General features: G+C 40.7%; 1 protein-coding gene across 3 annotated transcripts in view; it reads right to left on the reverse strand.

Moving 5' to 3' along the window:
- TAF3 (TATA-box binding protein associated factor 3) overlaps positions 1-12,539 on the reverse strand; it is a 203,666-nt gene that overhangs the window by 50,312 nt on the left and 140,815 nt on the right. For 2 of the 3 annotated variants that reach the window (XM_035306691.3, XM_078329326.1), the window contains exon 3: positions 2,630-4,458. In XM_035306691.3, coding sequence (XP_035162582.1) covers positions 2,630-4,458 — 1,829 coding nt within the window. The remainder of the gene's footprint in view (positions 1-2,629; positions 4,459-12,539) is intronic. The other variant, XM_035306692.3, reaches the window with a different exon arrangement.

A 12,539-nucleotide genomic window follows, 5' to 3' on the forward strand; every position in this document is an offset into this window, starting at 1 on the left:
TGGATTCCAAAGCCCAAAGCTCCTTCTACCTACCATGCAAATTCCTGTTTAATTAATCACATCTTTATTGGTTCTTGGTATTGATAAATGTGGATAAGGCTGGTAAAGGTTTTATACACAGGAAAAATAAATGTGGGGATTAAAGATTTAAACCAATGCTCTTGCTTGCTGATCTGGGTCACTGTCCCTGAGAGCTGCTCTCCGAGTCGCTAAGGATGAGGAGGAGGGAAAAGGAGATTGCGGCCTTCGTTCTTTTGGCTGAAGACATTTTCTTGGGGCAGCTTAGATAGGCCTCACTTTAATTCACCTTTGCTGCCTTACTTCCATAGATTTGTAGGAAAATTCTTGGACCATATGGAATCCCTTTTCAGGTGCATTATTGTTTACCCATATGCCGTGGTACTTGGGGAATTTAAATGGGGCTGAAGAAAGAGAAGCCTTAATGTTTATGTTACTAGCCCAATTTCTACTCCTTGTCAACGGCATCTCCATGAGGTGCCCTAGCCTTTATCCTTTCCTATTTGTACCGAGGGCTAAGATTCCAAATAATGCCAAGGAAGCAGAATAACTTTGAAAACCTATTAACAATAGCTGACTTGCCCATAGTAACACAGGCTAGCCGATACAGTCCAATGAAGCAGCAATCTCCAGGTTTCTACATTTTATTGTTTGATTCAGAATGGAGCGCCGTCTCCATCTACTGACACTTACACGTCAGATATGGTACTAAGCACACCCCGTATGTTCTCATTTAATCTTTATCTAAATGACCTACTTGTTTCACAAAAGCCAGGATCTGAACTCGGGTCTAACTCTATAGACATTACTGTTTATTATTTATAAAGCTCTTTTAAGATAGCTGAATTTTCTACATTTGTATCTTTTGCCATATATCTGCTCCATAACTCATCAAAACTGATCCAAGAACGTGTATCCTTCTTTCAGGTAGAATCTGTGCTTCTAGGGACGGAGCCTTGCCTTCCACCAAGGGAGTCTGAGGGACTTTTCTTCGCTAAAGTCAGGTAGATGCTGTGGAAAGGTGTGGGACTGCTGTTACAAACCGAATCTGATGGGTTTCACTCAAATTCATAACGGCTGCTAAAACAACGCCACTGATTTTCCAAACTGAAGATGGTGGTGAAAGCAACGGGCCCCTGTTTGATTTACTGAGGGCTCAGCCGCCAAGTGACCAGGTACATGAGGGATAAATGACTAACTGCTGTCAGGCAATATATCTAACAACACCGCCTCACCCTGCAAAGTCTATGTAGCGGAATGACCTGGCTCTTGCTAGCTGTGCAGTCCTGATCTGGAACAAGTCACTCTCTTGGGCTCGGTCTCTCTTCCATAAATACTGACAACAATACCTGCTGGACCTGTGTCACAGGCGTATTAGGAGGAAATGGGGTGTGTGGATCTGCTTTAAAACCTGACAACTACTATGTAGTCATTGCATAATATAATGAAATGATTTTTAAAATGGATATGAGTTGGACTTCTGTGTCTTGTTAACTTGTCAACGTACAGTTATCGATATCACAATTCCCATTTCTCTTCTTTGTATTTTAGATTAGCCAAAGTTGTCAACTACACTCATACTTCTAGGTAGCTTTGAAGTTACAAAATATTCCAAATTTAGGAGTAATACATCTGCTGCAAGTAAAATATATCAAATTTTACCATGTGAAAAACAAGTACTGGATATTAGTTTGCAGTCAAGCTCAAAGAGGAAAACTTTTAGAGGGCAGGGAAAGGATCACTAGGAGCTCTGCGGTGGCACCATGAATAGACCCTTTTTCAGAAAGTTTACAAGAAATTTTCCCATCACCCAGCCGGCTGCTGTGATCCAAGGAACCGTGGACTGAAAAGCAAAGGTGGGTAAGCAGAGGTCACAGCTTGAGGACTGAACCCCGGCGCCTACAAAACTGCAGGCTTTCTATCAGTTCCTCTGGCTGTACACTATGAAACGCAGTCTGACTTACTGAGATGGTCAAACATTTCTGCCATGTGGGATTACCTTCTGCCCACTCACCAGGCTGCCAGACCAGCCTGGATACTCAGAACTGTGCCCTTATCTTACTAAAGCAGAAAACAGAAGGAATAAAGATGCTACTGAAAGTTCTGTAGACAGCCATAATCTTAACCACCTGCCAAAATGGCTCACCAAAAAAGAAAACCAAGGCAGTGGTCCTTTGATGGGCCTTGCTGTCCCTTAAAATAGTGTCATGGTTTTGCACGCTTTTAGAAACATGGATGCTGCCTTTCTCAATATTTGGATGCAAAATACAACGTAGCAGACTGGATAATTAACAGAAATATTATTCATAATTTAAGAACCCAGGTTTTCTTTGAAACTGCCAGAAATCACTATGGTTAACAGAGAGTTTATAGTCTGTGATTAGATGCCTTTTAGGCCGTGAATTTTTAACATCTGCTAGTGTATAGCGGACTTGATTACAGGTTTAGGGGTTTTAGAATCAAAACTAAATTTTGTAACCTCATCACAAACATATTTCCGCTTAGGTGATGGGTGATTTACATCCGGAATACACAGAATTGCGGGCTTTGTTTCCCTGTGTTTCTCGCTAGGACTCTGTTCAGATAGGGCTGAAAATGAGAAACGGCTTACTTTCTCATGCTTGTGTTTCTCCTTTTCTTTTTCTCTCTTCTCTCGCTCTCTCTTCTCTTTCTCTCTTTCCTTCTCCTTCTTCTCTTTCTCCTTCTCCTTCTCTTTCTTTTTCTTCTTCTCCTTTTTGTCCTTTTTCTTTTCTTTCTCCTTCGGCTTCTCTTTCTCCTCAAACAGTTTATCCGGAAGCACTGGCAACAAAGACGGCAGCATGGCTGGGACCCTGGCGGCCGCGGCCGGGCTGAACAGGGGCAGGGCCAGCTCTTTCGGGGGCAACAGCAGTGGGGGCGCCGGGGCTTTCATCTTCTCTTCTCTTCCTTTATCTTTCACTTTTTCTTTCTCTCTCTTATCTTTATCTTTCTTGCCTTTCTCTCTGTCTTTCTTCTTATCTTTATGCTTCTCTTTCTCCTTCCTCACAAGTCCATCTTTTAATCTCACTTTGGGATCGACATCGTCAAATTCTTTGATTTTAAACTTGTAGGGATCTGCCTCTTCCTCTTTCAGAAATTCCTTCCAGGGATACTTGCTTTCCCTGCCAGCTTCCTTGTCCTTCTCTTTCTCTTTGACTTTATCCTTCTCCTTACTTTTGTCCTTGTTTTTATCTTTTTCCCTCTCCCTATCCCTCTGCTTTTCCTTCTTTTTCATTTTAGTCTTCAGTTCCTTTTTCAACTTCTTCTTCACCTCCACGGAGGAAGGCGGCTTGCTTTTCTCCTCACACAGCTTGTGGAGAGGCTCGGGAGTGGGAGGAGACACCGACGGAGAAGAGACATAAGGGAAGTTGGGAGGCACATTCGAAGGTGCTCCCAGTTTGGCTTTACGTACAACCTCATCGATGGAGGCATCCATTGTCCATGAGTTATCGGAACTTGAGGTTCCGCCGGAAACAGGAAGAGGAGTGGATCCTGACTTTGTGAAATTGTTCGCGGAAGTGGAAGCTTTGGGAGTGGTACACTCCGAGCCTGAAATTCTCTTAGGGCTCGTAAAAATGTCTCCTTCAGATTCCGATCCAGAAGAAAACTCGAAAGGATCCGGCTCTCGCTCAGCACAGGCTCGAGCAATCACAGCATCAATAGAGGCCTCAATCGTTTTATCTGGTACCACAGCCTTTTTGGGCTGATTCTCACTGTTCAGTTTCCCAGCATCAGGGGGCGTCTGTATTTGTTTGACCTGGATAGTCTCTTTACTAATTTTTTCACTAATGGTAGCTGCAGGAGTCCTATTCGGTGTTTCAGGTCTCACAGGTGTTTGGGGAATATGAGTCATGACCTTGGGGCTCTTGGGACTCTTGGGGCTCTTAGAACGTCCAGGTGATTTTTTTTCTTTGGATGCAGTTTTTGGTGATCGAATAGGACTTCCGACCATTGCTGGTGACTGGGCGGTTTTAGGTGATTTAGTCTTCTGTCCTGGAGAGCTAGTTTTAGTCTTTGTTTTAGGTATAAATGACTTTGTTTCTAATGGTTTTGCAGTTGGCATTTGTGATTTTGCAACTGGAGCCAACATTGGCGGCTCGGGTGAGGGAGGTGCCACATCTGTACTGTCCTGTACGTGGACTGGAGAAAGCATGGGCGGGATCTTTTGAGTGTTTATTGAGCTGAGTGGCTCTCGAGCTTCCAATAACACAACATCTAGCGTGTCCCCTTTAGTGCTTAACAGCCGTGGCCGCTTCATGGCAGGCAGTTCCTCAGCTTCAGGACTATCCAGTGGTCTCTTACCCAGGAAATTCTCATCATTAATAATTTCTTCCTCCTCCAATTCATCATCTTCTTCCAAGGGAACCTGCATGGCTTCTGCTGATGTGCCTCCATCAGTGGGCACTTGCTCTTCTTCTTCTTCTGGTAAAGGAAGAAGAAAAAAAGAAGTATTATTGGAATGTAACAAAACCTAAGAAATAAAAATAATGCTTCAAACACGATTTCTAAAACAACAACAACAACAACAACAACGAAAAAACCAAAATATTGACAGTGTTTAAAAGATAAAGTAGTTAGTTTTCAAGAATCTTCCAAAGCTGTGTGCCATAATTCTTAAAAGAATTATGGCAGTCAGTAACAGCAAGGTGTACAAATTGATCCCTGTCCTTTCACACAGTCTGGCCCTGATCTCAGGATCTGGAAATTGCTCAGTAGTTCCAGTTGACCTTCTGCTGTTTCCTGAATTAATTCTTTTCCTAACTGGTAAATACCACCTTTCTCTCTCTCCCTCTCACGCATAGAGAAGCACATGTGTGCGTGCACACCCACACACACCCCTCTAAAACAAATCAAGACATGCATTATTATCAGAAATGACAGAAAGGTATTTTTAGGACTTTTATAACCAATTCATATGCTACTTATATCTTCTACTTTGCCTGCCTGATGTGAGCCGCTTGGAGAGGGAATATGGTGCAGAGCGCAATACACTTGGTTCAGGTACTCGACAAGCGCTGTTTCAGCTAGAGCTGGCACTAGAGAGCTGAGGGACTATCTTAACTTCTCTCAGCCTGTTTCCTCATCTTTCAGAAAGGAGCTGATGTTACTTGCCCTGCCTACCTGGCTGAGTTTTTCTAAGATCAGATTATTTCTCCTGACACATACTAACTAAGCATATACTGCCCAACGGTAAAGTCTAAAAGGGGCACTGAAATAAATCATAACCTAAAAGGGCTTACAGTTTAGTGCAGCAATGATGGATGTGTCTAGCCCATAGAAAGTGATTAGTGCCACAGACAGACAAAGTGCTACAGCAGGTCAAAGGAGAGACAGATCTGCTCGAGGTCAAGCACGTGTGGGAGGCTTGATTCATTAAGCAGTGTTTGGGATACTTGGAGCCTGGAAGTGGTGAAGTCCAGGATGAAGGGTCAGATGACAAAGAGATGAAGGTGAAAGAAGGGGAGTGCAGGAGAAACAGAAAATGGTTTGTCTGGAAAGTAGAGTGCAAGATGGGAGCAGTAGGAAGCAGGTTTAGTGAAGTGGCATCCAGATCCTAGGACTTTTGAATCCCAGAAAAAAATATATAATATTTACTTTACTGGTACTTTGGACCTAGAAGGTTTTTGGACAACAGAGAAAACCGCCTGGGGTGTGTGCTGGGAAAAGTCACCCTGGCAGGAAAATGTATGATGGATGGGGGTGGGAGATAACGGGTACCTAAGGAGAGCAATAACGTGGGTTACTGAAGTGATGTAAGAAGCAGTAAGGGTCAGAGCTAGAACAGTGGAAACGATCAGGAAGCAACAGAAGTGAAGAATATTCTGAGAATAGAATGGACAGAATCGGATAAATAATTAAGTTATATGAGTTGAGCAAGGACTCAAACACAATTTCAAAGCTTTGAGCCTCAGCGGACATGGTGGCTTACACCTGTAATGCCAGCATCTTGGGAGGCCAAGGCAGTAGGATCCCTTGAAACCAGCCTGGGGAACATAGTGAGATCCCATCTTTACCCAAACAATACAAAAATTAGCTGGGTACTGTGACACGTGCCTGGAGTCCCAGCTACCTGGGAGACTGATGTGTGAGGGTCACCTGAGCCCAGGAGGTTGAGGCTGCAATAAGCCGTGACTGCGCTACTGCATTCCAGTCTGAGTGACAGAGTGAGACCCTGTTTTTAAAATGCAAGAGAAAGAAAAAGCTTTGAGCCCTAGTGAGTGATAAACGCAGTGATGAACAGAAGCAGGAAATAAGAATATACAAAAGACAACGATTTTTAGCTCAATCCCTAGAGAGTTTGATGAACATTTAATCTGTGATGTCCACTCAGCGGCTGAAATATAATACAGATGATCAGAAAACAGGACAGAGTGTGTGAGAGAAAGAGCATTGTTGAGATAGCTAAAGTCACTATGATGGATGATATGAGCAAGGAAGAAACAAGAGGAAGCAGGCTCAGGTATTGAGGAATACCTAGCTATAAAGAGAAGAGGAAGAAGAACTAAAGAAATACATGGAGAGATCAGGGAGCAAGCGTTTTAAGGAGGAAGCCAAGTGAACAAAGCCAAATGCACGAGAGGCCAATGAATGAGGCCAACAGCAGAACCCAAGCTGCAAAAGCACGAAGCACGCACAGGCAGAGAACAAGTCAGGTGACGCACAGGAAAGCACCATAAAGAACATCACAACCTTATCAATGATGCTACCGATTCACGATAATGATGGCATCATCCACCAGGTCCCAAGTCAGGAACCTGCGGTCCTTGGAGATTCTCTCTCCTCCTCTGCGCCAGATCTGAATTGAGAGCACACGTTTTCTACTCTGCTTGCTTTAATGCGTGTTCCCTCTGCTTCTGTCTTGTTAATTTCCGTGTTCAGCACCTCCTCTCTGCCTGGCTGCAAGAACCTTCTACCTCGCCTCTGCCTCCAGTGCAGCTTTCTCAGAATCATCTCTCATGTCATCTTAGGGTGATCTTGTGAACACGCATTTCTGAGTCTGTGGTTCCTCATCTTAAAAACCTTTCATTGCTTCCTTCAGAGGCAGTTTGCAAAAGGCATCCCTTGAAAATTGAGGGTCTGTAGAAGCCCTTCCGAGGCTGCTGCGCAGTAGAGACGTCTGTTCTCTATTACACAGAAGAGTTACGCCTTGGGTTATCTATTTTACATGCAGAGCTTCCACAAAAGCTTTTGTTGTGAGGCTAAAACATGTTTGAAAATCACTATTCTAAAATATAAAAATCCTCTCCATCTGTGAAATCGGAGGAAAAAATAAAATATAAAAATCCAATTTCTCCAGTATGACTGACAAGGCACTCCCTCATCTAAGCCAGGGAAGTAACCTCGTCATTCACACTGAGCCCCTGTGGGCTCTACCCATTCCAGCCACACTAATTTATCTGCAATCCCCAAATATGTGGTGCTGTGTCACAGTCCTGTACCTCTGCACATGCAATTCCTTGTGCCTGAAATGTCTCTGCCTTCCTAACAGTTGGTGCCTTCTAAGGCTCCCATCAAGTATTACCTCTTCTGTGATGGTTTCTCTTAGCAACCGGAAATAACCATGCACTCCCTTTGGGCTCTGCTGTGTTTCAGTTAAGCATGCAACAAAGAAAGCCTAGAATATTTACTATTCAGCTCTTTACAAAAAAGGTTTGCTGAGCCCTGTCCTAGACCTACCACATTAAGCTCCTCTAAACCCTTCCCTCCCTCACCTTCTTCATCAGAGTGACAAGACAGACTTCAGATCTGCTCAACTGCCAACAGATAAACATGAAAATATCAGAAAGAAGACAGCTTTAGAGTATTCTAAAAGTGAATGAATGCTCACTTATTAGTATTACATTTCTAAATTTCAAATAACCTCCTCCTGCTCCACAGAGGTTCACAAATCCCAATGATGCCAAAGCAGAATGATTAAGGTTTGGCTTAGGCAGGATAACAGGTCTTTAGAGCATGTTACAGTGCACCCTGCTCTTCTAACTCTGGGGGCTAATCTGGGTCTGGCTTCGCTCTAACAGTGTGCGTCCCCCAGGGAAGGCCTCAGGAGACCAGCGGGAAACCGCACTACTCTAAGCGGTCCATAGAAAGGGAAGACGGGATACCCAGGACTACTAGTAAGACAGGTTCATGTCCTCCAGGTCTAAGTCCTGAGTAATAGTTGGAATAACCTGAAAATTGAGATTTTTCTGTATGGTGTGATGTATTGTATTATGTTACTAATGTGCAATTCTATCAGATTAGAACTGGCAAAATGGCTAGCAGATAGGCCTTTGAACTGAAGGAAGAATGTGAGGCTTGGCTAGGAAAAAATCGAATGGTTTCATACAACTACTTTAGAAAATATATTGGCTTATTTTGAATTTAGAACTCAAATAACTCATAAGAGTATCAAAAAATTAATGGTGGTTTGTGTTTGAGTAAAAAAAAATTAACATTAGTCTTGATTTAAAGTAGGGCTCCACAAGCTAGGGGGTGTATTCAGTTTTTGTTATTTTGTTTTTATTGCTTATTTTCACTTTTGTGTTTCCAAGTCCCTACTGCAAAAATTTATATTCATTCCTTCATGATACTTAATACTGCAAAGACTTGTATTCATTCCTTTGTTATTTAAAGGAATAGAAATGAATTATAAAAGTAAACCACTGGCCAAGTGTGGTGGTTCACACCTGTAATCCCAGACTTTGGGAGGTGGAGGCAGGCAGATCACAAGGTCAGGAGTTCGAGAACAGCCTGACCAACATGGTGAAACTCTGTCTCTACTAAAAATACTAAAATTACCCAAGCGTGGTGGCACACGCCTGTAATCTAGAGGCGGAGGCAGGAGAATCGCCTGAACCCAGGAGACAGAGGTTGCAGTGAGCCTCTATCGTTGCCACTGCACTCCAGCCTGGGCAGCAGAGCGAGACTCCGTCAAAAAACAAACAAGCTAACTAACTAAACTTAACCACTTCAAGTGTTGCTTTTAAGAATACCTAAAAATACACACGTTTTAAAATAGATTTTTTTAGAACCAACAGAGGTTTCTTATTTTTTATTAATTTACAATTTCTTATTACTTTTTAAGACTTTATAAGAAAGCTTCAACTGCAGCATCAAAATCAATTAAAATGAGTGAAGAACTTTGTCAGAAGAGAAAGCTGAAAACTTTTAATAAGAAAGGAAAAAGTGTGAAGATATTTAAATAATTTTTAAAATTAGAAATCATCTGACACCTACCAGCAGGTGTAAGTAGCGTGCATGGAAGTTACGAAGTGTAATAATCAACAAATACCTGTGAGGCCATCGCCTGACTTCAGAGGAGCATGTGCAGGGCCCTCCCAACCCTGTGGCTCCTTTCCCACTCACCCCTGCTTTCTCCTCTCCTACCCCAGCCCCCAGGGAACTACTATCTTGATCTTCAATCTGTTTCCTTTGTAGTTTTACCACGTTTGTGCGTAGTTTGGTTGTTTTTGAACTTTATATGAATGGTATCGTACTGTAATGGTCTTTGTTTTTCTTTTTAATTTCTTACCCAACATTATGTTTAGAAGATGCACCAGGTCGATGCAGGGAGCTGTAGCTGGTTTATTTTCACTGCAGCAGAAAGGTCCAATGGTTACTAGTCCATTCTCCTGGTATAAAACTTTTCCACTTGAGTGAACATATTTTAAAAACATTAGAATTTTAAAAATGAAAACAAATATAGTTGATCTAACTTCTGCCTGCTCAAATGCAGATTTAGTTGATGATTACACATAATGAGTATCTGGCTTTTTACTACATGAATCATTTTAATTCTGCGTTTTAAGTGTTGGAATAAGATAAATGTGTAACGGCTGTTGAACTGTTCAGCCTTTGTCACTGGTAAAGGTGAGTTTCAGTTGGATAATAATTGAATGGCAACAAAGTACTGTTGGCATGCATGTGTATAGTGACCATTTATTAACAATCTGTAAAACAGCCTATCAATATTTTAAAATATTTTCCTACACTAATCTGTGGAAGCTTCTGTATTATAAAACTGCAAAAGTTGGTCAACAGAAGCTTTAATATTATAAGATATCTAATCTTGATATGTTATTGCAAACACAGTAAAAAAAAATTTGGGTCACAGGCCCCTTCTACTTCAACAAAATAGACATAATAATAATAATAGCTGTGTTCCAACAGAGAGAGAGAGAGAGAGAGAGGAGAGATTTTTATTTCCAGAGAACTAAGAACTTATTTTCTGTTATTTGAGTGTTCCGAAACTGGAGAAAAGGACTCTTCTGTACATATGTGAGAAACAAATTGGTTATTAGTTTTAACTTTTTAAACAAGTTCTTCAACTTCTTAGTGCATGAGTTCCTTGATCAACAAGACCAGTTTATCAGCATCATTTACCTTGAGAGCATTCTGAAAATTAATTACAAACTAAAGGTTAAGTATTCAAACTTCCAAATAATAATACCCATCAATAACAGAGATATGCTTTGTAAAGTTACCCTTGTAACCCTTTTGAGAAGATTAAGAAAAAAAAAAAACAAAAAACAACTTTCCTTCCCATAATCTCTGTAAAATCATCCAACAGAAGCACATGTCCAGAGTTAGCATTTGTGGGCCAAATGGACACCACCTCAGCCATCTGTCCTAATCTCTCCATTGCACTATGAAAGCAACTGAGGGCTGTTGGGAGGCTTTAAGGACAGTGGGTGTTTCGTTAAGGAAAGGTAGTTCTGGATAGGTTTTAATGCGCACGGCGCTGTAGGCATAGTAAAGATTATTCACAAAAGTGGTGTCACCTTTTCTGCTTGTGCTAAAGTCTGGTTAAATTTAATAGTGATATGACTTTTGATTTGCTTTTCCCTTGTGTGAGAATGTATTCAAAATTATGATATGTGTTATGATTGAATAAACTGTCATTCATCAAATAATTCCATAAATTATGATATAACCCTTATAGTTCTAGTAGAAAAAAGACACCACCACCACCACCGCCACCAAAAGACATGAATAATCACACCTAAAACTGTGGTAATACCTATTTTCAAAAAAATCTTAATTTACTGGTAAAAATCATGTCCTCTCTTAACAACCCTATTTTTTACATATAGTCACTAAAATGTGAATCCTAGAATTCAAAGAAAAAATGGCCCCAGTAAGAAGGAACTATTTATTCTGCCAAATGTTTTGCATGTCTGGTGTAATTTTTTCACTAGTCCAAAAAGGGAAATGATGTGGAATAATATGAATGACTCAGCACAAATTCATCACCACAGCTAGAGCTTCACTTTCAGACAGATATTTAATTAGCAGCAGGGTATCTGATCATAAAGTATGAAAAAATAGGGAGACAGCGATGCTTTCTAAGGTACTTTCTCGTTTAAACAATCAATGGTTCTAGGTCAACATTTAACTATAAAATTGTTTTTTCTTTTTTTTTTTTTTTGAGACGGAGTCTTGCTCTGTTTTCCAGGCTGGAGTGCAATGGTGTGATCCCGGCTCACTGCCGGGATACACCTCGTGGGGTCAAGCGATTCCCCTGCCTCAGTCTTCCAAGTAGCTAGGATTACAAGTGTGTGCCACTATGCCTCGCTAATTTTTGTATTTTTAGTAGAGATGGAGTTTCACCGTGCTGGCCAGGCTGGTCTGGAACTCCTGACCTCATGATCTGCCCACCTTGGCCTCCAAAAGTGCTGGGATTACAGGCATGAGCTACCGTGCCTGGCCTCTTTTCTAATTTTTAAATTTGAAATAATTTTAAACATAGAAAAGTTATAAGAATACTATAAATAATTAATGAATACCCTTTAAGCAGATGCACTAATTAATATATATTATATAACTACATATATTTATGTAATTACATAATTACAATTTTGAGAGACTATTTGAGAATAAGTGGCAGACATCATGATCCTTTACCCTGAAAGTATTAGTGTGACTACAGAACCCTTGTCAAATTCTTTTTAATGACATAAAAGCAACAAAATGTATCCATATTAATCCCCGTCTTTCAAAAACTTTACAAATGTTGATGGGAGCAGGACATTACAGACTCCATTTCAATTTCCCTTCATTAATAGCACAAATAAATAATCCATACTCCCTACATTCTCCTCATGAATAATGAGAAAAACATGCTTCTTTTCTAAACTTCTCAGACAAAAACAAAACAAGGCAATAAGGTCTGAACACACCAAAAGGATTTTGGAAAGGTTAATTCTAAGCTACTCAAATATTGACTTAGAACAAATTATCTTTTTAACTAGAATAGTAAATGCCTTTAAAGAAACACTATAATCTAAGAAGCTCATAGACATTAGGAAACAAAGGGAAATTGTTTGCACATGGCATAAAAGCTTTTTATCTGACTAAATACACAGATGCAACTTTAAAATTCAGTGGCATGTTGTCTAACTAACCAGAAAAGATTCTTGCATTCTTAAACTTTAAGCAAAGGAACAAAATGCTATCTGCATATATTTCATCAAAAATTAAACATATTTAAAGCTAGACTTCTTACGATTGGTTAAAAATATACA

The sequence above is a fragment of the Callithrix jacchus genome, chromosome 7 (assembly GCF_049354715.1).
Source record: "Callithrix jacchus isolate 240 chromosome 7, calJac240_pri, whole genome shotgun sequence".
Classification (NCBI taxonomy): Eukaryota; Metazoa; Chordata; class Mammalia; order Primates; family Cebidae; genus Callithrix; species Callithrix jacchus.